Genomic DNA, 26,246 nt, shown 5'->3' on the forward strand with positions numbered 1-26,246 from the left:
ATTGTTTAGTTTGTCTGGGAGCAAGACATCATGGTCCGCAACGGGGCTGGTTTTATTTTTGTAGTCCGTGATTGACTGTAGACCCTGCCACATACCTCTCGTGTCTGAGCCGTTGAATTGCGACTCTACTTTGTCTGTATACTGACGCTTAGCTTATTTGATTGCTTTGCGGAGGGAATAACTACGCTGTTTGTATTCGGCCATGTTTCCGGTCGCTTTGCCCTGATTAAAAGCAGTGGTTCCCGCTTTCAGTTTTGCGCGAATGCTGCCATCTGGTTCTCTTGCATTCAGTGCAAGCAGAGTCGGGGTATATGCAGCAGTTTGGGCTGCCTGGCTCATTGCGAACTGTGTAAAGATTGTAATTAATTTGCCAGAATTTTACATAATTATTAGGTTGTGCAATGTAAACAGCAATATTTAGACTTGGGTTGCCACCCGTTCGATAAAATACAGAACGGTTCCGTATTTCACTGAAAGAATAAACGTTTTGTTTTTGAAATGATAGTTTCCGGATTTGACCATATTATTGACATAAGGCTCGAATTTCTGTGTGTTTATTATATTATAATTAAGTCTATGATTTGATATTTCATAGAGCAGTCTGACTGAGCGGTGGTAGGCAGCAGCAGGCTCGTAAGCATTCATTCAAACAGCACTTTCCTGCATTTGCCAGCAGCTCTTCGCAATGCTTGAAGCACAGCGCTGTTTATGACTTTAAGCCTATCAACTCCCAAGATTAGTCTGGTAATACTATAATGCCTATAAGAACATTGATTAGTCAAAGGTATATGAAATACAAATGGTATATAGAGAAATAGTCCTATAATTACTATAACAACTACAACCTAAAACGTCTTACCTGGGTATATTGAAGACTCATGTCAAAAGGAACCACCAGCTTTCATATGTTCTCATGTTCTGAGGAACTTAAACATTAGCTTTTTTACATGGCACATATTGCACTTTTACTTTCTTCTCCAACACTGTGTTTTTGCATTATTTAAACCAAATTGAACATGTTTCATTATTTATTGGAGACTAAATTGATGTATTATTATGTATTATATTAAGTTAAAAATCAAAGTGTTCATTCTGTATGGTTTTAATTGTCATTATTAAAAATATATAAACAAAAATCGGCCGATTAATCTGTATCGGCCTTTTTTGGTCCTCCAATAATCAGTATCGGTATCGGCGTTGATCATAATAAATCATAATCGGTCAACCTCTAGTAGCAATGGTCATCTCTTGTGTCCCTGTAGATAGTGTGTATCATCTCCAGGGTGGTTACTAGGACTCCGTTAAAACACTGTCCTCCCTGATAAGTCTTGAAGTGCTGTGTTTTGCATCACCACCTTCATTACAGTTACCTTCATTTTGAGGATTACAAGCTACAAGGTAATGCAAGGTAAACTATACAAGGTAATCAGCCTGGGTGTAAGACGTTTGTTTTGGAGAGATCAGGAGTCCCTCCCCCCCTCACTACCTCAACCTGCTTCTCATGCTTGTGAGTGAGAGGATCACCTAAGGGCTCTTGTTGCACCCCTCTCAGCCCTGGAGTCTCTCTCTCTCTCTCTGGAGTCAGTGATACAACATGCCATTTAGAGAGAGAGAGAGAAATAGAGAGATAGAGAGAGGGGGTACATTACAGACATTAGGACAGTACTCATATCACAGTGGTATAGAGTTCTCTAATCCACTATGAGTGCACCCATCTCTCTAATGCACCCATCATATTAGCATATTCTATGAACAAGATTGTATCAGCAATGTCAAAGTTTAATAAGGCAACATTGATCACAACATACACTGTAGGTAGGCAGGATGAGTAGTTTCTTCCACTTTTTGAGTCATTTTCTTTTTGTAGATTGTTCTGTTCTTGGCCAGGAGGTCTATGTGGTCTTTATGTGCCACCTTTCCACCCCAGTCATGTGATGCAGGAGGGCTGAGTGGCATGGCTTTGGAGACGGACAGGGAGACATACACATTCTCATTTGAACAGCTTGCAGAGCTGACATTTAAAGCAGAATGTCTGCAGAGGCGTGCAGGAGGAAAAAGTACAAAGGAAAGCACAGATAAAGAGTCCAGTGATTTCCACCTCTAGCTTCCTCTCTCCTTACTTCCTGTCCCTCTCTCTACTTCCTGTCCCTCTCATAATGATATTACTCCTCTACATATCTTCTCCTTCCCTCGCTCTATTGCCTTTCCTTCCCCAATCTACCCCTAAATAGATCTCATGGTCCATGGTCTCAGATGGATGGAGAATTTAAAAGTCTTATTTTTAAAAGTGCACAAAGAGGGGCCCTCCATATCATCTCATTAATACAGGAGATAGTGTAAGACTGAAGGCCCTGGTTGGTGTGGCGGTGGGGTGAGAAGGAGTGAGGTGGGGTGTGGAGGGGTGAGGTGTCTCAGGTCACTCATACCAACCACCTGTCCTAGCTTTCCCTCCCCTAGCCTTCTTTTGAGCATGCCTGTGTTAGCCTCATAGCTTGGCATGGGCTCTGACCTCCCCCAAGACACTCCCCTGGAGTGCACTAATAGCGAGCCCTCCTTAGGAGACATCATTAGCCTCTGTGCCGTGCCTTGGTGAACAAACCCCTGTTTAGCCCCACTGTACTGGCCTCTACCTCATTGTCCATTTTGAAAAAGGACAGCTCAATGGATACCGGATGCTGTTTAGGTGGACGTTTATTGGTAGGCGTGTGCTGTGGATGAAAGCTCTTATAGGCCAGTCACTTTAAATAACCTTTGAGATGAATTAAGTGGGAAGTGGGCCTGTGTGACCCCTGGTGGGGCGGCCTTTAAAGAGCACCTCCCTGTTATTGGAGCCCCCAGCCAGGCCGCCACACTCCCTGCCACCTGCCTGCCTGCTGGTGAGTTGGATTGATCAGCCCTCCTCTCACAGTCCAATTAGAGAGGTTACAGGGCGGTGGAGAAGACCAGGCAGGACACTGAGCCATCCGCCCCACCCGTCCATCCTCTCACACCACCTCTCTCTTTGAAGCCCCCGTCCAATACATCAGGACGAGAGGACAGCTGCTTTCCTCCATTAGATAAACATGTCCTAGCCACTTACTGTGGCTACTCCATCCTCTCCCTCCCTCTCCCATAGAGAGACTGGAGACTGGCTCAGGGGGCTCTGCTCCTGCGGATGGTGTGATGTGATGTGAGGAGAAGAGGTATATGGTTACACATTAGAGTGCCACTTTCAGTGCGCTTTGTCTGCCGCTCTCTCTCCTCTCTTCATCCTCTCGGTCTGTTCTTCTACCACTCCTTCTTCTTTCCCTCACTCTTTCTCACTCTGTCTCTCTCCCTCCTTCCTTCCTGTCTTCTGCTGTGCTGTACCCCTGTGGTACAGGATTAACTCCACTCGTTTAGAGTCCGCTCCGCTTCCACAGATGTCGGCTTTGAGATTGAAATGAGCTCTTCTCTGCAAAGCCAGTGAATTAAAATACATTTCAGAGAGGGTAAAAACACTAAAGAGAGAAGCTGAGGAGTTTTTCGGAGAACAAGGCTCGGCCAGCACAGCAAGAGTGAACGGTTAAACATACGCCTGTGTAAATCGTCAGATGGGAGTGAGTGAGAGGAGAGTAAAGAGGAGGATAATATAGGAGAGAAGAAGAAAGGTGAGGACAGGGAGACCCTGCTGGGTCATCAGAATCATCCTGTAACCATCTTGAGCTACAAGAACTCTAGAATCTATAGCAACTATAATAGTCATCTCAGGCAGAAGTGGACAACCACATCTGAACTCTAGAGTCTATAGCAGTCGTCTCAGGCTGAAGTGGACAACCACATCTGAACTCTAGAGTCTATAGCAACTAGAATAGTCGTCTCAGGCTGAAGTGGACAACCACATCTGAACTCTAGAGTCTATAGCAACTATAATAGTCGTCTCAGGCTGAAGTGGACAACCACATCTGAACTCTAGAGTCTATAGCAACTATAATAGTCGTCTCAGGCTGAAGTGGACAACCACATCTGAACTCTAGAGTCTATAGCAGTCGTCTCAGGCTGAAGTGGACAACCACATCTGAACTCTAGAGTCTATAGCAACTATAATATTCGTCTCAGGCTGAAGTGGACAACCACATCTGCTCCAGAGAGTAGAGCTAAATGTAAGGAACATGGTCCATCTCCAGTCTACAGTAAGCATGAACAGTCAAAGGTCACACATGTCAAGTTGACCTCCCGAATGCCCCAAAACACACCATCTCCCTGCATAGTTAACAACCAATAACAGTGTTCTCAGACATCTGATGGTGGATTAGTTGTTGAGTTCTGCTGTACGTCAGTGTGTTTATTAGCGAGGTAGCACGCGATGTTGACCGCGCCGTGTCTAGCAGCGTTCTCTGACTTTATCCTCTTTGAGACGCTCCTGTGAGGAACCGACGGAAGAGAAGAGAGGAAAAAAGAGAGAGACACATCCGTGAAATTAATAAGATGAACAAAGGAGTAAATAAACGGCAGACACGGTTCTCCACAGAGCTTTCTCGTTCCTGATAATTCCTCTTGGCTCCAGCCCAAAAGCAGTGATTAAAGGACATCTGAAGTGCTGGAATGGCTGTGCTATGTACATTTTCAAGTTTGATTATACAACCAATTATGCTGCACTTAAGAAATGAAATAAACCCAGGAAGCTGTGAACATAGTGTTACACATGCAAATGACCCTACGCTGCTAGCCTTTGTGGTGCCACACACTCATACAGGATTCTACTGCTAACTAGCCCTGTGTGTGTGTGTGTGTGTGTGTGTGTGTGTGTGTGTGTGTGTGTGTGTGTGTGTGTGTGTGTGTGTGTGTGTGTGTGTGTGTGTGTGTGTGTGTGTGTGTGTGTGTGTGTGTGTGTGTGTGTGTGTGTGTGTAATCAATCAATCAGAAGGCCTACTGTACAAGGGGCAGGTGATGAAAGAAGGTAGTGAAAGTGGAGTCAGTAGAGACATCACCCCATCCTGCCTACATTGACCTAACATCAACCACACTGTACACAGTTAGTACATATTGTTCGGTATACTTTCCATCCTCCCACCAGGTTTGAGGTATATTGATGGACATACCAGATATCAGTCTTCTCATTTTCTCTCTGCACTGGCCAGGGGCCAGATATTATTGTGATTATGTGTGGCCCCTGAGGGTCCTCCGCTCTGTGTGGCTCTGTGTGGGTTGGGCTTGTATCTCCTGCTTAGTGGCATTAGGTTTCTCTCTGTCTTAAGATTCTTAGCTAAATTCACCAGCAGCGGCGGCAGCCGTGTCTCTCAAGTACATAAAGGAAAGCAGTAGTGCTTCCAAGCGTTTGGCACGCTCATTAAAAGCAATCTCCTCTAAACCATGACAGGACTCTGCAAAGTGGCATCGTCAATGTTCTTCATTACGGATGAATTGATCCAGTGTCTTGCCTTTAAACATACCCCATGCCTGTACATAAATAACATTCTGGCCACAGTGGCTGAGAAAAGCCTAATTAAGTTGAATCAATGCTACTTTATGGCCTGCCCTCGCGTAATTCAATTCTTTAAACACTTGCTGCTTGCTTAATCTATAGTGGTCTTTTATGTTTAAAAATAACTATTGAAATTCTAATGCAATTAGTCTGTGAGACAGCGCTCTGTTGGAGGCTGCAGCAGAAAGTGTCTGCGTATACCCGCGATCTGGCAGCTAGCGCACGTTATTCCTTCACTTCACATCCAAAAACAATTTCATATGTACTAATCCACAGTCAATCATCTTCCCGTCTGTCTCTTCCATTATATCCTATGAACCGTTCACTTATTACTGATTATCTCCTATTCAGATCCCTAGTTTCATCATAAATGTTTTTTTTTAAAGCTAATTACGTTTAATGAAACTGATATCTATATCAATCAGTGGAAACGCACCAAAGGTGCATATCTGTTTCAATGGATTTCCAATTCCATATTGGATCTCCTGATGAAAAGAAATTCATCACCACGTCTCAATGGGTTTTTGGAAAGGTTCCCGGCTCCTTCCTCATTGGATGTTACTGTACGTGATAGAGATCTAGATCTATTGAATTTGGCCCATTGTTCTTCTCAAGGGCTCAGCTTAAAAAACACCCTGTCATTGTTCAATGGAGAACTTTAAATCTCAGTAGTTTAGACCCTCACATTTCATAACAGCAAGAGTCATGTCCATGTAATGAAGCTACTTGTTCTGCAGCATTGCTGATTTTACATGCTTAGCATAGCCAGCCTGTATTGCCCTAGTACAGGAGTCAGCAACAGACAGGACAAAAACCTCCCGCAAGTGATTTTACTTGCCCCCCACAGTTTTCAGAAAATAAAAAATTGTTTTTAGGTTAAAAATAAGACTGTAAACTCATCAGGAATTAATCTAAAAAGTTTAATTTAGGAAATCTGTTCCCAAGTATTCCCAAGTTAAAAAAAAAGAGATGTCTCAATGTAATCAAGGTATGAAATGATTGTTATTTTAAAATACAATCTCTTTTTGGCCTGTTCAATTTGCAGTGTACAAATGATTATCATTCTGTTTTGGCCCCCTGACCATCCGCTCTGACAAAAATCGTCCCGTGTCTGAATGTAGTTGCCTTCCTCTGCCCTAGCATGTTTGATTACGTGAATGTTATAGGTTTTGTGTGAAACCACAGAGCCAGCTGGCTGCTGAGCTGAGGTCAGGTAATGAGCACACAGCTTTAGCCCTGTTTGTCTCAGTCCTGCCTTAACAGACTGTCCATGTAGCCCTGTTTGTCTCAGTCCTGCCTTAACAGACTGTCCATGTAGCCCTGTTTGTCTCAGTCCTGCCTTAACAGACTGTCCATGTAGCCCTGTTTGTCTCAGTCCTGCCTTAACAGACTGTCCATGTAGCCCTGTTTGTCTCAGTCCTGCCTTAACAGACTGTCCATGTAGCCCTGTTTGTCTCAGTCCTGCCTTAACAGACTGTCCATGTAGCCCTGTTTGTCTCAGTCCTGCCTTAACAGACTGTCCATGTAGCCCTGTTTGTCTCAGTCCTGCCTTGACAGATTGTCCATGTAGCTCTGTTTGTCTCAGTCCTGCCTTAATAGACTGCCCATGTAGCTCTGTTTGTCTCAGTCCTGCCTTAACAGACTGTCCATGTAGCTCTGTTTGTCTCAGTCCTGCCTTAATAGACTGCCCACGTAGCTCTGTTTGTCTCAGTCCTGCCTTAACAGACTGTCCATGTAGCTCTGTTTGTCTCAGTCCTGCCTTAACAGACGGTCCATGTAGCTCTGTTTGTCTCAGTCCTGCCTTAATAGACTGCCCATGTAGCTCTGTTTGTCTCAGTCCTGCCTTGACAGACTGTCCATGTAGCTCTGTTGGTCTCAGTCCTGCCTTAACAGACTGTCCATGTAGCCCTGTTTGTCTCAGTCCTGCCTTAACAGACTGTCCATGTAGCTCTGTTTGTCTCAGTCCTGCCTTAACAGACTGTCCATGTAGCTCTGTTTGTCTCAGTCCTGCCTTGACAGACTGTCCATGTAGCTCTGTTTGTCTCAGTCCTGCCTTAACAGACTGTCCATGTAGCCCTGTTTGTCTCAGTCCTGCCTTAACAGACTGTCCATGTAGCTCTGTTTGTCTCAGTCCTGCCTTAACAGACTGTCCATGTAGCTCTGTTTGTCTCAGTCCTGCCTTAACAGACTGTCCATGTAGCCCTGTTTGTCTCAGTCCTGCCTTAACAGACTGTCCATGTAGCTCTGTTTGTCTCAGTCCTGCCTTAACAGACTGTCCATGTAGCTCTGTTTGTCTCAGTCCTGCCTTAACAGATTGTCCATGTAGCTCTGTTTGTCTCAGTCCTGCCTTAACAGACTGTCCATGTAGCTCTGTTTGTCTCAGTCCTGCCTTAACAGACTGTCCATGTAGCTCTGTTTGTCTCAGTCCTGCCTTAACAGACTGTCCATGTAGCTCTGTTTGTCTCAGTCCTGCCTTAACAGACTGTCCATGTAGCCCTGTTTGTCTCAGTCCTGCCTTAACAGACTGTCCATGTAGCTCTGTTTGTCTCAGTCCTGCCTTAACAGACTGTCCATGTAGCTCTGTTTGTCTCAGTCCTGCCTTAACAGACTGTCCATGTAGCTCTGTTTGTCTCAGTCCTGCCTTAACAGACTGTCCATGTAGCTCTGTTTGTCTCAGTCCTGCCTTAACAGACTGTCCATGTAGCTCTGTTTGTCTCAGTCCTGCCTTAACAGACTGTCCATGTAGCTCTGTTTGTCTCAGTCCTGCCTTAACAGACTGTCCATGTAGCTCTGTTTGTCTCAGTCCTGCCTTAACAGACTGTCCATGTAGCCCTGTTTGTCTCAGTCCTGCCTTAACAGACTGTCCATGTAGCCCTGTTTGTCTCAGTCCTGCCTTAACAGACTGTCCATGTAGCTCTGTGTGTCTCAGTCCTGCCTTAACAGACTGTCCATGTAGCCCTGTTTGTCTCAGTCCTGCCTTAACAGACTGTCCATGTAGCCCTGTTTGTCTCAGTCCTGCCTTAACAGACTGTCCATGTAGCCCTGTTTGTCTCAGTCCTGCCTTAACAGACTGTCCATGTAGCTCTGTTTGTCTCAGTCCTGCCTTAACAGACTGTCCATGTAGCTCTGTTTGTCTCAGTCCTGCCTTAACAGACTGTCCATGTAGCCCTGTTTGTCTCAGTCCTGCCTTAACAGACTGTCCATGTAGCTCTGTTTGTCTCAGTCCTGCCTTAACAGACTGTCCATGTAGCCCTGTTTGTCTCAGTCCTGCCTTAACAGACTGTCCATGTAGCCCTGTTTGTCTCAGTCCTGCCTTAACAGACTGTCCATGTAGCCCTGTTTGTCTCAGTCCTGCCTTAACAGACTGTCCATGTAGCCCTGTTTGTCTCAGTCCTGCCTTAACAGACTGTCCATGTAGCTCTGTTTGTCTCAGTCCTGCCTTAATAGACTGCCCATGTAGCTCTGTTTGTCTCAGTCCTGCCTTAACAGACTGTCCATGTAGCTCTGTTTGTCTCAGTCCTGCCTTAATAGACTGCCCACGTAGCTCTGTTTGTCTCAGTCCTGCCTTAACAGACTGTCCATGTAGCTCTGTTTGTCTCAGTCCTGCCTTAACAGACGGTCCATGTAGCTCTGTTTGTCTCAGTCCTGCCTTAATAGACTGCCCATGTAGCTCTGTTTGTCTCAGTCCTGCCTTGACAGACTGTCCATGTAGCTCTGTTGGTCTCAGTCCTGCCTTAACAGACTGTCCATGTAGCCCTGTTTGTCTCAGTCCTGCCTTAACAGACTGTCCATGTAGCTCTGTTTGTCTCAGTCCTGCCTTAACAGACTGTCCATGTAGCTCTGTTTGTCTCAGTCCTGCCTTGACAGACTGTCCATGTAGCTCTGTTTGTCTCAGTCCTGCCTTAACAGACTGTCCATGTAGCCCTGTTTGTCTCAGTCCTGCCTTAACAGACTGTCCATGTAGCTCTGTTTGTCTCAGTCCTGCCTTAACAGACTGTCCATGTAGCTCTGTTTGTCTCAGTCCTGCCTTAACAGACTGTCCATGTAGCCCTGTTTGTCTCAGTCCTGCCTTAACAGACTGTCCATGTAGCTCTGTTTGTCTCAGTCCTGCCTTAACAGACTGTCCATGTAGCTCTGTTTGTCTCAGTCCTGCCTTAACAGACAGATTGTCCATGTAACAGCTCTGTTTGTCTCAGTCCTGCCTTAACAGACTGTCCATGTAGCTCTGTTTGTCTCAGTCCTGCCTTAACAGACTGTCCATGTAGCTCTGTTTGTCTCAGTCCTGCCTTAACAGACTGTCCATGTAGCTCTGTTTGTCTCAGTCCTGCCTTAACAGACTGTCCATGTAGCCCTGTTTGTCTCAGTCCTGCCTTAACAGACTGTCCATGTAGCTCTGTTTGTCTCAGTCCTGCCTTAACAGACTGTCCATGTAGCTCTGTTTGTCTCAGTCCTGCCTTAACAGACTGTCCATGTAGCTCTGTTTGTCTCAGTCCTGCCTTAACAGACTGTCCATGTAGCTCTGTTTGTCTCAGTCCTGCCTTAACAGACTGTCCATGTAGCTCTGTTTGTCTCAGTCCTGCCTTAACAGACTGTCCATGTAGCTCTGTTTGTCTCAGTCCTGCCTTAACAGACTGTCCATGTAGCTCTGTTTGTCTCAGTCCTGCCTTAACAGACTGTCCATGTAGCCCTGTTTGTCTCAGTCCTGCCTTAACAGACTGTCCATGTAGCCCTGTTTGTCTCAGTCCTGCCTTAACAGACTGTCCATGTAGCTCTGTGTGTCTCAGTCCTGCCTTAACAGACTGTCCATGTAGCCCTGTTTGTCTCAGTCCTGCCTTAACAGACTGTCCATGTAGCCCTGTTTGTCTCAGTCCTGCCTTAACAGACTGTCCATGTAGCCCTGTTTGTCTCAGTCCTGCCTTAACAGACTGTCCATGTAGCTCTGTTTGTCTCAGTCCTGCCTTAACAGACTGTCCATGTAGCTCTGTTTGTCTCAGTCCTGCCTTAACAGACTGTCCATGTAGCCCTGTTTGTCTCAGTCCTGCCTTAACAGACTGTCCATGTAGCTCTGTTTGTCTCAGTCCTGCCTTAACAGACTGTCCATGTAGCCCTGTTTGTCTCAGTCCTGCCTTAACAGACTGTCCATGTAGCTCTGTTTGTCTCAGTCCTGCCTTAACAGACTGTCCATGTAGCCCTGTTTGTCTCAGTCCTGCCTTAACAGACTGTCCATGTAGCTCTGTTTGTCTCAGTCCTGCCTTAACAGACTGTCCATGTAGCCCTGTGTATTCAGCATATACAGTTAGAAGTGTGCTGCTCCGCTGAGCTGGGAGAATGAAAGTGTGCATCGACTGAGCACAGTGGGCAGCAGGAAGGGAGGGAAGAGGGGAGCAGAAAGAGGGATGGAGGGTGGCTTAAATGGAGAAAAAAAGTCCCTGTCTCTCTTTTGCACCGCACTGTATGTCTTTCTAAGTAGGACACTAAAATGGATGGCCCATCGCTGCTAGCTGACCTACATAGAGACAGACACGATAGTTCCCTCAGCATAGCTACTGTAGAGTGGAGCCAGAGCCCAGCCGCTCCTGCAGAACACAGACACACACACAAATATATCCAGACACACACGCTGTTTTTTATTCGCATGTGAACAAGGATGTACACACAGCTAGGACTAAATAATAAATGCTGGTGTGCAAATACACTCACCACGTAAACCTCAAGTCAAACTGACACTGAGATACACTCACCACGTAAACCTCAAGTCAAACTGACACTGAGATACACTCACCACTTAACCTCAAGTCAAACTGACACTGAGATACACTCACCACTTAACCTCAAGTCACTGACCCTGAGATACACTCACCACTTAACCTCAAGTCAAACTGACACTGAGATACACTCACCACTTAAACCTCAAGTCAAACTGACACTGAGATACACTCACCACTTAACCTCAAGTCACTGACACTGAGATACACTCACCACGTAAACCTCAAGTCAAACTGACACTGAGATACACTCACCACTTAAACCTCAAGTCAAACTGACACTGAGATACACTCACCACGTAAACCTCAGGTCAAACTGACACTGAGATACACTCACCACGTAAACCTCAAGTCAAACTGACACTGAGATACACTCACCACGTAAACCTCAGGTCAAACTGACACTGAGATACACTCACCACTTAACCTCAAGTCACTGACACTGAGATACACTCACCACGTAAACCTCAAGTCAAACTGACACTGAGATACACTCACCACGTAAACCTCAAGTCAAACTGACACTGAGATACACTCACCACGTAAACCTCAGGTCAAACTGACACTGAGATACACTCACCACGTAAACCTCAAGTCAAACTGACACTGAGATACACTCACCACGTAAACCTCAAGTCAAACTGACACTGAGATACACTCACCACGTAAACCTCAAGTCAAACTGACACTGAGATACACTCACCACGTAAACCTCAGGTCAAACTGACACTGAGATACACTCACCACGTAAACCTCAAGTCAAACTGACACTGAGATACACTCACCACGTAAACCTCAAGTCAAACTGACACTGAGATACACTCACCACTTAACCTCAAGTCACTGACACTGAGATACACTCACCACGTAAACCTCAAGTCAAACTGACACTGAGATACACTCACCACTTAACCTCAAGTCACTGACACTGAGATACACTCACCACGTAAACCTCAAGTCAAACTGACACTGAGATACACTCACCACGTAAACCTCAAGTCAAACTGACACTGAGATACACTCACCACGTAAACCTCAGGTCAAACTGACACTGAGATACACTCACCACTTAACCTCAAGTCACTGACACTGAGATACACTCACCACGTAAACCTCAAGTCAAACTGACACTGAGATACACTCACCACGTAAACCTCAAGTCAAACTGACACTGAGATACACTCACCACGTAAACCTCAGGTCAAACTGACACTGAGATACACTCACCACGTAAACCTCAAGTCAAACTGACACTGAGATACACTCACCACGTAAACCTCAGGTCAAACTGACACTGAGATACACTCACCACTTAACCTCAAGTCACTGACACTGAGATACACTCACCACTTAACCTCAAGTCACTGACACTGAGATACACTCACCACTTAACCTCAAGTCACTGACACTGAGATACACTCACCACGTAAACCTCAGGTCAAACTGACACTGAGATACACTCACCACGTAAACCTCAAGTCAAACTGACACTGAGATACACTCACCACGTAAACCTCAAGTCAAACTGACACTGAGATACACTCACCACTTAACCTCAAGTCACTGACCCTGAGATACACTCACCACGTAAACCTCAAGTCAAACTGACACTGAGATACACTCACCACGTAAACCTCAAGTCAAACTGACACTGAGATACACTCACCACTTAAACCTCAAGTCAAACTGACACTGAGATACACTCACCACTTAACCTCAAGTCACTGACACTGAGATACACTCACCACGTAAACCTCAAGTCAAACTGACACTGAGATACACTCACCACTTAAACCTCAAGTCAAACTGACACTGAGATACACTCACCACTTAACCTCAAGTCACTGACACTGAGATACACTCACCACGTAAACCTCAAGTCAAACTGACACTGAGATACACTCACCACGTAAACCTCAAGTCAAACTGACACTGAGATACACTCACCACGTAAACCTCAAGTCAAACTGACACTGAGATACACTCACCACGTAAACCTCAAGTCAAACTGACACTGAGATACACTCACCACGTAAACCTCAAGTCAAACTGACACTGAGATACACTCACCACGTAAACCTCAAGTCAAACTGACACTGAGATACACTCACCACGTAAACCTCAAGTCAAACTGACACTGAGATACACTCACCACTTAACCTCAAGTCACTGACCCTGAGATACACTCACCACTTAAACCTCAAGTCAAACTGACCCTGAGATACACTCACCACGTAAACCTCAAGTCAAACTGACACTGAGATACACTCACCACTTAAACCTCAAGTCAAACTGACACTGAGATACACTCACCACTTAACCTCAAGTCAAACTGACACTGAGATACACTCACCACGTAAACCTCAAGTCAAACTGACACTGAGATACACTCACCACGTAAACCTCAAGTCAAACTGACACTGAGATACACTCACCACGTAAACCTCAAGTCAAACTGACACTGAGATACACTCACCACTTAAACCTCAAGTCAAACTGACACTGAGATACACTCACCACTTAAACCTCAAGTCACTGACACTGAGATACACTCACCACGTAAACCTCAAGTCAAACTGACACTGAGATACACTCACCACGTAAACCTCAAGTCACTGACACTGAGATACACTCACCATGTAAACCTCAAGTCAAACTGACACTGAGATACACTCACCATGTAAACCTCAAGTCAAACTGACACTGAGATACACTCACCACGTAAACCTCAAGTCACTGACACTGAGATACACTCACCACTTAACCTCAAGTCACTGACACTGAGATACACTCACCACGTAAACCTCAAGTCAAACTGACACTGAGATACACTCACCACGTAAACCTCAAGTCAAACTGACACTGAGATACACTCACCACGTAAACCTCAAGTCAAACTGACACTGAGATACACTCACCACGTAAACCTCAAGTCAAACTGACACTGAGATACACTCACCACTTAACCTCAAGTCAAACTGACACTGAGATACACTCACCACGTAAACCTCAAGTCAAACTGACACTGAGATACACTCACCACTTAAACCTCAAGTCAAACTGACACTGAGATACACTCACCACTTAAACCTCAAGTCACTGACACTGAGATACACTCACCACGTAAACCTCAAGTCAAACTGACACTGAGATACACTCACCACGTAAACCTCAAGTCACTGACACTGAGATACACTCACCACTTAAACCTCAAGTCACTGACCCTGAGATACACTCACCACTTAACCTCAAGTCACTGACACTGAGATACACTCACCACTTAAACCTCAAGTCAAACTGACACTGAGATACACTCACCACTTAAACCTCAAGTCACACGGACACTGAGATGCATTAACTGATCACACAGGTCATCACATACATGAAACATGTGCTAAGATATAATGTGCATACACATCACACATACAGTACAAAGATTGGTTCATTTATAGAATGTGCACAGACCCAGATATGTATAGAATATTTAGACAGAGCCAGACCTGTGAATAGTCTTATAGATCCCTACCCAGAATCTAAACTCAAGACATCCACATCTCTGAGTCAAAGATATTAAGACATTAGCATGTTGAGCACACACAATACGTATGGGATCTGCCTGGCTGAAAACAGACTTGTTATTCATATTGTCTCTTTTGCTATAGGATTGATGTTTGTTTATATCTGTATGTGTGTCGCTGCATATCACTTACAGTTCTGTGCGTGTCTGTGCATGTTTCTTAGGTGGTGGGTGGGTGAATAAATCCGCGTTGACATGTGTGGACAAACAGGAGCACCAATTGAGACATGCACAGTCGCACACATGCATAGAAAATACTATACAAACAGTACATAGATGCACTGAATGCAAACACACACACATACGCTCATGAACATACCCACGTAGAAATGTTTTTGCAACAGCAGCTGGTTTATTTGTGGCTGGTCCCTATTTTCGGCATCTATCACTTATCCTCCTCTGTCTCCTCTAATTAAGCAATAAGGCCCAAGGGGGTGTGATATATGTGCAATATACCACGGCTAAAAGCTGTTCTTAAGCACAATGCAACGCAGAGTGCCTGGACACAGCCCTTAGCCGTGGTATATTGGCCGTATACCACAAACCCCTGAGGTGCCTTGTTGCTATTATAAACAGGTTACCAATGTAATTAGAGCAGTAAAAATAAATGTTTTGTCATACCCATGGTACAGTATACGGTCTGATATAACACGGTTTTCAGCCAATCAGCATTCAGGGCTCGAACCACCCCGTTTATAATCTAACCTATGCAACCCTCTATAGCCCTGTCTCTATAGCCCTGCCTGCCTCTTCACTCTCCTTCAGTATCATTAGTGGGATTGCACAGACACAGTGGACCACACACTCACGCAGGCATATATATTTTAAGCTCAGGCTCAAGCACAAGGACATTGAAAAGATTGTAATCAGAGAAATAAATAAGACATTTATCCTGTTAAAGCTTCCTTCTGGATTGACATTTTATCAGTGAATGTGTTATTTAATTAAAAAACGAATATGCCACCAAGCATAGCCTACATTCAAAGCCACAAGGAGAGCAGGACAGCTAATGTGGTGTATTCTGTTGCATCTCCCTGCATGCTTTACGATTGAACTCAATTAAAAATATATCTTTTTATGGGATAGTGAGGTATTCTTAGAGCTCACAAAGCCCAGCAATAAGACCATCATAGGTAAGCCTTTATTACATATAGCTCTGGGGTGTTGTTAGAGAGAGGGTGGGGTGGGGCGGGGGTAGATGACTAAACCTGTTCTCAATGCATTTATCACTACACTGATTAGCCAGGGGAAATGATTTACAGCTCTTCCCTCTAATGGGAATGATTCAGAGGAATGTCGCAGGAGCAAAATATATCGTTGAGAGCTTTTTCACCCTCTCCTCTTTTCTTTGACTTTAATTGCCTAGGCAAAAGGTAAGAGAGCATTATCTTTGTATGCAGAGTCAATAGGGCTGACTACAAGTAATGTTAATGGACTCTGCTGGTCCACAACCTCCCAGGCCAGTCCCTAAAGTGAGACCTCTCCACCAGCCTCTTTAGGAGGAAAACGGGGACTTATTCTGGGCTAATCATTGTTTGAGCTCTTGTTTTTATGAATGAAACCCTCCTCGCGATGGGGCTGAGTAAGAGTGCTGATGCCACGGCCACTCGATGCCATGTCCCCCCGGCAGCAGCTTGTGGCTCTGTCACCATGCTTATTCATATAGATAACGTACTGTAGCGTCGGGTTATGTACTTGGTCTCCCCCACACATCCTACTTCTCATGCTGTAGGACCCCCGTGTGTGTGAGCTGGTTTATGTCAGCATTTTAGGGAAGACTGAGTAAACCTTCCCATCGTTTGTTCTCTTTCTGTGGCTGTAGTTTGTGACTGGAACGAACAAGACACACTGCTTCCTCATGTTCTCCCTTCCTTTCCTGTAGGCTCTTGTGTTGGAGTGTTCCGGTGTTGGAGCATGTGCTCGTCCCTGCTCTGAGTCTGTTAATGGTAATGAGTGTATAAATCAGAGGATTACCTGAGTGCTGGTTCCAGGAGCCTCAGCTACAGCATTACGATGTGCTGATCAAAGGCCTGTAACAGTGGAACTGTGGACTCTGGGAGAACCCTTGCTTTATTACAGGGCCAAGGCACACCGGCTGCCACCGGAGGTGTGGGCCCTGCTCCCAGGTCTGATTGAACAGGTGAAGGGCTGGTCATGCATAATGAGGTCAGAACAGCCAATCATGAAAGGGGAGAGATGTAAGGGGCAGGGGGAACCTGTCGCTGTAGCAGCCATACGGGGTGTGTGTGCGTGTGCATGTGTGGGACTCAGACTCCGTGTGTATCGCCAGGGGATCCTAGGTCAACCTCCTCTTGGTTGTTCCACTTCCTCTCCTCCCTGGTCTTTGACACGGTGTGTTTTAAGAGTTGTGAGGCCTGCAGCCTAGCTACCCTACACCCATTACACATTCTATTTTGGCGAGTACATGGGGAAAGTGGAGCGCAGATCTTTAGCGATTTGGAGGGAGTGATTTGTTTTGTTGCACAAGTTGTTTAGTGTTGTGTTTGTAGTGCTGAGGATTTCCTTACTCCTCTTATTTTTACCGTCTAATGTTGCCATAAATCATATGTGGCACTTACCCCTGCGTGTGCTGTGGAGTGAGCCATTCCTCTTTATAGAGAGAGACGGGGTCTGTGCTTATGGGTGTGTGGTGATTCCGTGCCAGCGTATGTGTAAACATGGCTGCTCTGCTACTCAGTGTGGCCCAGTGTGTGTGATGGGAGCGAGAGATGGACATAACCTCTGACTGCAACTCAGATCCTCCTGCTGCTTCCAGATCTCTCCACACACTCACACCACCCACACACACTCACTCAGTCAGTCACTCACTCACTCACTCAGTCACTCACTCACTGACTCAGTCACTCACTCAGTCACTCACTCACTCACTGACTCAGTCACTCACTCACTCACTCACTCACTCACTCACTCACTCACTCACTCACTCACTCACTCACTCACTCACTGACTCAGTCACTCACTCAGTCACTCACTCAGTCACTCACTCACTCACTCACTCACTCACTCACTCACTCACTCACTCACTCACTCACTGGGAGCGAGTGACTCAGTCACTCACTCAGTCACTCAGTCACTCACTCAGTCACTCACTCACTCAGTCACTCACTCAGTCACTCACTCACTCACTCACTCACTCACTCACTCACTCACTCACTCACTCACTCACTGGGAGCGAGTGACTCAGTCACTCACTCACTCACTCACTCACTCACTCACACCATCTCTGTGTGTATTTGTGTCAGTGTCTTTTTCATTCCTCTCTTTCTTCCTCCCTCTCATTTAAACTCACATAGAGACTGAACCTCAGCCACAATATATCTGTTTCTCCCGTGGTCCCTCTCCCTCCTTTCCATGCTGTATATTGACCCAGAAAGTCATGCCGATAATTGTACAGTATGATCACAGGTTTAGTATTGTCAAGACGATACGTGTACAGTAACATTCTTCTCCATGTTTCCAGTTCATTTCACCTGGTGAAACATATTTGGCCCTAGTCATTAGGGAGTTGTGGGAGGTCTGCTCCCCAGTATCGATTCTACTGTCCAATCTCTTTTATTTTACATGGTTCTCCCACTCCCAAGAGCTCACCAGGTATCTATTCTGCTGCGTTGTGATGGAGGACTTGGGTAAATAAAGCAGAACATTTCCATTGATTCCCTGAAGATCCATATATTGATCCTGAAAGATTGGCTCATGTATTCCCAGTCCCCTCCTTCATCCCAGACACACACACACACACGGACACACACACCATGGTAACCCAGTGTTTTCAGTCACAAATGCCGATGAGCTCATCATGGACTGCACATTAGGACGTGTCTCTGAGATGATGTCACCCTATAAATACTCTAACTCTCTGTTCTAGGCACAGGTTAAATATGCTCTCAATCCACCAGAAAGTTCCTTATACAGATCCTACTGTAGGGACTGACAGGCTGACACTGACTCCCTATACCATTGTTGGTCCTGGATGAGAATGATATCTCACTGTCTGCTGAGTTTCTAATGTTGTAATGGATGGATGAACATATCTGTGCTCTCACTGCTCTCAGAGCTTTCATTTTCATGTAAGGATGACTGACACAGGCACATCACTAGAATCTGTCTGCTCTGCTGTGCCCAGGGGGTTGTGGGTATGCATGCTGTATGTGATTTTTCCTCAGAATACAACCTTAAGAAAATATTAAAACAAGTCTTACACCTTAACCGAGGATAGCACTTCCATGTGCTGAAGTCCACATTCTTCCACAGCCGTACCCAAATAAGCTATTTATGTATGTAAATGGTGTCACACACTCAGTGGAAACAGAGAGAGAAACGATTTAGCCTGATTTGTAATTCCCAGGTGCTAAAAAGGGTGAGTTGAGTAAATATGTAAAGACTGCTGTTGGATTTTAAACAGGGGTGACAGTTAAGTCAACTGAAAGTAAAGTTTTCAGCATTTATTTGCAAGTCCCTTTAGTGTCTGCCAGAAAATTAAGAGAGAAAACTCTCCAGAATGCTATCTGATTTGATCTTGTTCTACTTTAAATACATTAATGTGGCTCCGGCAGAATCAACTTTTTAAGGAAAGGTCACTTGACGTTTCATCGATTTAGCATTTTAATGTTATTTGCGTAGCCTCTCTCTCTCTCTGCGGGGAGATGGCATTATGCAGGCAGGGAGAGTGTGTGTGCAGGCTTCTGTGTGCTGCTGGTAAGAGGCTGTGAATGTGGGCTCGGCGTAGCTCAGTGGAGACGGGGGACGGGGCCAGGCCTGCCCCTCTCTAATAAGTGTGAGATGCAGCCTATTCAGCCAAGACGCCTCGCCTCTGCAGCAGCCAGCCAGTAACACCTATTACCAGCACTCACATTGAAAATCCATGTGTTGTCATAAGTGTCCATTGTTGAAGCTTAAGGAAAGTTTTGTCCCAGCGAAGGTGTTGACACCTCTCCCTGTTCCTATTGATTCCTGGTCCTCTTTATTCATCTCATGGAGCTGTTGTCCTGGTCTCCTACCAGACAGGAATCACACACCTCTACCTGACACCCTGGGGAAGGAGGGATGAGAGGGAGAACGAGTGGAGGGGGGATGGGGGTTGTGCTGTACCTGTTGGGTCTGTAATGAACAGGGTAGAGGAGTGTGAGGCGGAAGACCAGTACAGGTATAGAGGGTCAGACAGCCCCTGTGGGAGGGTCCAGGCTGGAGAGAGGTGTGACATTGTTCTGTGTTTCTGTCATCCTGGAAGACAATACAACCCATCCAGCAGGAGACACTCATTAGGCAGGATTAGTCGGCCGCCTGTGGAGGCATTTTCTGAGCTACACTGACCAATACGCACCTCCAACAACACATAAAACCTCCCGTAATTTTGCCCAAAACCAATGACAATTTCTCTCAACCAGTGGCTAATGGGCTTTTTAGGTGAGTGCTGATGCCACCCTGTGATAAACAGTGCCCACTTTGTCAAAGGCAGGGGCACAAAATATGTTGCTAGTCCATTCCCAGCGCGCCTCTCCAGGGTGCTGTTTGAGAGATGCATCTCTGCAGCGCTCCACCAACATTCCATCAAAAAAAAGAGTCTAACATAAATCATCTAGCAGATATAGGATATGGTAGAAAGAGTGTGTGGCCTTTTCTGTAGCCTACAGGCTGGAGATAAAATGTATGACAATGTAATGAGACGGACACTTTTTACATCATGCAGGTTTCTCCGATCAGATAACCTAACCTAAATTGTACCCAATCAAATAAAAAATGATCTGTCATGTTGACAAACAACATATCCTAACAACAGGACAGGTCAAAGTAAAATGGACAATATGGAATGGACAATCACAACTGTTGCATGATGACTCCTTGCTGTCCCCAGTCCACCTGGCCGTGCTGCTGCTCCAGTTTCAACTGTTCTGCCTGCGGCTATGGAATCCTGACCTGTTCACCGGACGTGCTACCTGTCCCAGACCTATTATTTGACCATGCTGGTCATTTATGAACATTTGAACATCTTGGCCATGTTCTGTTATAATCTCCACCCGGCACAGCCAGAAGAGGACTGGCAACCCCTCATAGCCTGTTTCCTCTCTAGGTTTCTTCCTAGGTTTTGGCCTTTCTAGCGAGTTTAGTTTTTCCTAGCCAACGTGCTTCAACACCTGCATTGCTTGCTGTTTGGGGTTTTAGGCTGGGTTTCTGTACAGCACTCTGATATATCAGCTGATGTACGAAGGGCTATATAAATACATTTGATTTGATTTTGATTTGTTGTCCAGGAGTTTCACCCCAATGTCATGATCAATGGTTTCAAGTTTCTATCTGTACATGTTTGACAAGCTGATCAAAAAAGAAAATACTTCTGCATTTCCAGCTGTGTGAACACACTGCAAATAGGCTCACAATAACTCCTGATAAAGTTGGGTAGCTGATATTCAGAGCCAAATTGATTAGTCACAGGAATCAGGACTAATAAAGCCAATGCAACAGCCTGTTTTACAAATGGTGGGCCTACCACATGGATGGGCATTTATAGAACTCTTTTGCAGTCAACATGGTAGGCTACACCCCAGTAAGCACGAGACATCTTCTGGACATCTTTTTTTGTTCCTGTCCAAACCAGGTGTTTTACAAAACGGTAGGCTTACCACATAGATGATCATTCATAAAATTACATTTCAGGCAACACTGTAGGTAACACCTCAGTAAGCACGGACCGGCCTTGAATCCGGACCTGCCTTGATTTCCACATACACTGACATTGTTCTTTGGTCTGGTCCATTTATAAACGTCTATGTTTGGTTCAGATTTTGTCCACTCTGGACCAGCCTTGATTTTGCCCAAACATAGGTGTCTATAACTTATCTATTTTTAACTTTTATTCAGAATCAAAAATGAGCCTGATTTATACATTGGGAAAATATGTATTTTCAACATCCGCAAAATTAAGTATTTTCTCATTTCTTTCATAACTGAAAATTGACCTGATTTCAACGTCTGGAAAAAACATATTTTTCAACGTCCTGGATAAATGTATTTTAGATGTACGAAAAATACACATTTTCACCTTTTATTCAGAACCTAAATTGAACATAACTTCAACTTTTGGAAAATATGTTTTCTACACATCTTTTTAATGTAATTTTGCTTACTGGGACTATTCTAGTTTTGTTGGGGTGGCATTTTTTTTGACTTGCCTAGGGCGGCACAACGACAAGGACTGGCCCTGAGGATATTCATCAAACAGACAGGACAGGAGACCGTGTTCACTGGTATCAGAGGTAGTGTTATGGCTCTTTGTGATGGCTGTAGTGTTTGGATCAGTGGGTTGTTTCTCTAAAAGAGCAGTTTGGGCTCAGGTTATCAATAACTCCTAGAAAGACTGAGCCAGACTATCTGGTTACAGGGTGTTCTCTCTACATCTGCCATAATGAGGCCCCTGTCAACAGGAGCTGGCTCTCTGGACTCAATACACTGATTAGAAAAGCATTCTGTGTTAGGTCAGAAGCCTATGATTTAGTGTTGGGTGTAGAAGCCCATCCAGCATGCAGCTCCCAGCAGCTTCCCTTGTGGGCCGGTGTTGGTAGTGCTTGGTGGGTGATGGTGACAGAGGCTAGGCCCTGACCCCACAGTGTGTAATGGTGCAGTGGAAAATATGCCGTCAGTTAAAGGAGGAGCTGCCTGTCTCAGTGTGTGGCAGAGGGAGAGAGTGCGGTGACAGGAGCACTCTCCTGCAGAGAGGGCAGGTGTGTTAACCCCTCTCCCCGTCTCTCTCTTTCTGTCTCTCTACTCGCTTCGCTCAGTCATCCGCCACTCTCTCCTCCCGCACTCCGCCTTGACAAATGGCTCCTGACGGCTGATTTGTTGGTTGTCAAAAGTGGTCCTTGTGCCGCCGACGAGGGGGAGGTGGAGCGAGCTGGAAAACAAGCTGCATCTTCCAATTTTCCAGCTCCCGACACCGCTACTCAGCCTCGCCTCGCCCACAGAAACACACAGGCAGGCAGCCCACGGCAAGCCAATCTCAGGACTTCTCTTCTTAAATTGATATTCCGTTGGTCTGATATAGAATGCATCAAATGAATAGCTGTTGATGATTTATCTGCGTATTTTAATTCAACCTCATTGATGTAGCTTTTCCTGTGTTTTCCAAGTTCCTGTTGACCTAGAGATGTTTCAGTAACATCCTCTGCCAGTTTCAGGGAGATAGTGAATAGTTTATCTCAGATTACTGTTATTATGAGTAATGACAAGGGAAGCATGCAGAAAAAGGGAAACGAGGGAGAGAGAAAGACAGTAAGATAGAAACCCCAGACATAAGTAGTGAGGGATGGGAAGAGGGCGGGCTGACCAACTTTCCTTCCCACCAGCTGCACCAGGATGTCCTGATGAGTTTATAGAGGAAGTCATCAGAGGAGGTCAGGGCATTTAGGAACAACTTGGCATAAGTTCCCTCTCATGACAGTAGTTAGAACACTGCAGTGCCTGCCCTGCATTATTAGCCCATTCGGAGCAGCCAGTAACCGCTAACATCCGGTTTTCAGGGATACAGTACTTATGGAAGTGGGAACTCCTCTCGGGCTTCTTTCTATGCCTGCTACATTAGGTTAGCCCTGCATGCACAGTTAATCTCACCAACACTCATCAAGGATTTTAGAAATCCTGTTTAACTTGTCCCTATTGCACAGAAAATGATTCCAGGGGCAGTTTAGTGCTGGTGCTCAATGTGCATTGTATTGCATGTGTTATCATGTTGCAGTAACATGACACACTAAACCTGCCCCTGGGCTATGTGGTGACAGTCAACAGCAGCAGTCATCGTAAAGAGAGCTTTAGGAATGCTTCTAAGCACAGGTGAAAGTGACTAATGTGTACTACACACTCTCCCCTTTGTCTTGCTGTCAGAGTTAAGTGTTAATGACTCAAAGGTCACGGTGGAATAGAGGGGTTTGGCGCTGGTTTATTTACCCATGGTCTTATCAGCCCTGCCGTCTCCTTATCTTCTCTCGTCTCACCTCTGACCTCTAACCCCTGGCCCCAACCCTGTTTATCCTCCATTTAATGCAAAAGCCCTGTCTGTCTAAACCCAGGAGGATGCTGACTGTCAGTATTATGGACTGGGTGTTTGTGTTTAGAATAGGCTGATTACACATATGGTATTGACTATTATGGGTATGGTATAGGCTCAGTTTAACACAATGTACTCAGGCTACATGCCCTTTGACCTCTTGTATTCTAACGTCAATTGACAAATCAAAACCCATGTCACATTCAACATGTCACAATGTCTCTTCAGCCCACCATCATCTGTTGAACTCCATGATAATGACTTATTGATAATAACTTATCATGGTGATTGTTTATGGCTATGTGTGTTTAAACCCAGGATCAGGTGATCTTGTCTGTTTGTCTGTTTGTCTGTTTGTCTGTCTGTCTGTATGTCTGTCTGTCTGTCTGTCTGTCTGTCTGTCTGTCTGTCTGTCTGTCTGTCTGTCTGTCTGTCTAACTGTCTGTCTGTCTGTCTGTCTGTCTGTCTGTCTGTCTGTCTGTCTAACTGTCTGTCTGACTGTCTGTCTGTCTGTCTGTCTGTCTGTCTAACTGTCTGTCTGTCTGTCTGTCTGTCTAACTGTCTGTCTGTCTGTCTGTCTGTCTGTCTGTCTGTCTGTCTGTCTGTCTAACTGTCTGTCTGTCTGTCTGTCTGTCTGTCTGTCTGTCTGTCTGTCTGTCTGTCTGTCTGTCTGTCTGTCTAACTGTCTAACTGTCTGTCTGTCTGTCTGTCTGTCTGTCTAACTGTCTGTCTGTCTGTCTGTCTGTCTGTCTGTCTGTCTGTCTAACTGTCTGTCTGTCTGTCTGTCTAACTGTCTGTCTGTCTGTCTGTCTAACTGTCTGTCTGTGTGTCTGTCTGTCTAACTGTCTGTCTGTCTAACTGTCTGTCTAACTGTCTGTCTGACTGTCAGTCTGCTGTATACAGTAGGACAGGCTGAATATGGGGGCTGGTTCCCATTAACTTGCACTTGTTCTTTTCTTCTTCTTTGTTTTTCCATGCTAGCTCTTCCTTTCTAAAACATTGCAATAGAAAATCATTTTCGCTTTGAACCCCACGCCATAAAGAAGGCACATAGCTTTGTGCGTCAGCCATCAAAACAGCAGAGAAAAGAGCACTGCTGTTCCCTGGTGTGCCAAGGCTGCAGTTGTCTTGTCTCGCAGCCTTGCCTCCTTGGTAGAGGAAGGGGTTAAGCTTTTATCTTATAAATACCCCCAAAATCCCACGGTCAATGACACATTCAGATATGCCGAGTCTGGCATTAACATAAAAACGAGGGCTTCTTATACAGTGAAATTTCAATGAAGGGGAACACAAAATGCATTTAATGAAATTCAGATGCTAAGGCTCCAGCTCCCATGAATCTCATTAAATGGGCTTTGTGCTGTTTTTCCATCTTCTCTTTGTGGAGAAGGTCCTCCAGTGCCTCTAATAATGTCTGAGATTTCATCATATAGCTGATTTAAAGAAGACAATGTCTGCCTTGTTCAGTCATTCCTCTCAGCGCTGATGCCATTCTGCCTCTCCAAAAGACGGCCGGGCAGAGGTTCTCCATGCAGCTCATGATAATAATCAGGCCTGTGGTGACTTTCCTTTTAGTTACTGAAGTTTGTAAAGTCCCCCTAACTCACTGTATCTCTCTCTCCTCTCTCACTCTCTCCCTCTGCACAGGATTTGGCTTCATAACTTTCGAGGGCGAAGACGTCGTAGAGAAAGTCTGTGAAATTCATTTTCATGAAATCAACAATAAAATGGTGAGTCCACTCTTCTTTTCAATTCCAGGTTGGTGTTGAAGGATTAATGTTTGATTTCCTCTTTAATGGAGTGTTAATAGCAAAGAGTCAACGGTGTGTGTGGGGTGTAGGTGTATGTGTATGTGCACGCCTGTGTATATGTGAGTGTTTGTGGGCAGGTGTGCACACGCCTGTTTGTGTGTGTGTGTGTGTGTGTGCGCGCGCGCATGTGTGTGTGTGTTTACATGCGGGTGCATGTATGTGTTTGTGTGGTGTGATGTGTGTGTGTGTGTGTGCATGCACGTGCCTGTGTCTGTGTGTGCACTCGATGGGTCTCTAGGATGGGGAGCTCAGTGGTGTGTACTGCCCAGAAACCGTGAAATTGTGTGTGTGAATTCCGCCTGTCAGGTTGAGGGACTGGTGAGAGGAACCTGTCCTTCTCTTCCAACCCCACCCATACCCACACCAGACACACACAGGCCTTGACTGCAGCCAGCTAGGGCAGGCAGAGAGTGTTGCTGGGAAGTCATTGGCAGAGGAAGAGTTCATTAACCAGGGATTAGAGCCTTCCAGGAAGCCCAGTAATGATCTGACTCATCACTCCTCACTGCTGTTGTCCTCTGCTTCAAAGCACACAGTCGAAAGTGTATGGTCATTCCGTCAGTTCAGCCGATCAGATGACTCATGCTCAATATCA

The 26,246-nt window shown here is 45.4% G+C and overlaps 1 protein-coding gene across 16 annotated transcripts in view; it reads left to right on the forward strand.

Moving 5' to 3' along the window:
* LOC112257639 (RNA-binding protein Musashi homolog 2) overlaps positions 1–26,246 on the forward strand; it is a 432,435-nt gene that overhangs the window by 303,661 nt on the left and 102,528 nt on the right. For all 16 annotated transcript variants that reach the window (XR_006084054.1, XR_006084058.1, XR_006084059.1 and 13 more), the window contains exon 8: positions 25,488–25,570. Coding sequence is in view for 9 of the 16 variants with exons in the window: in XM_042326705.1 (XP_042182639.1) it covers positions 25,488–25,570 (83 nt within the window). In the remaining 7 variants the exon portion in view is untranslated. The remainder of the gene's footprint in view (positions 1–25,487; positions 25,571–26,246) is intronic.

Source organism: Oncorhynchus tshawytscha, linkage group LG09 (genome assembly GCF_018296145.1).
Source record: "Oncorhynchus tshawytscha isolate Ot180627B linkage group LG09, Otsh_v2.0, whole genome shotgun sequence".
Classification (NCBI taxonomy): domain Eukaryota; kingdom Metazoa; phylum Chordata; class Actinopteri; order Salmoniformes; family Salmonidae; genus Oncorhynchus; species Oncorhynchus tshawytscha.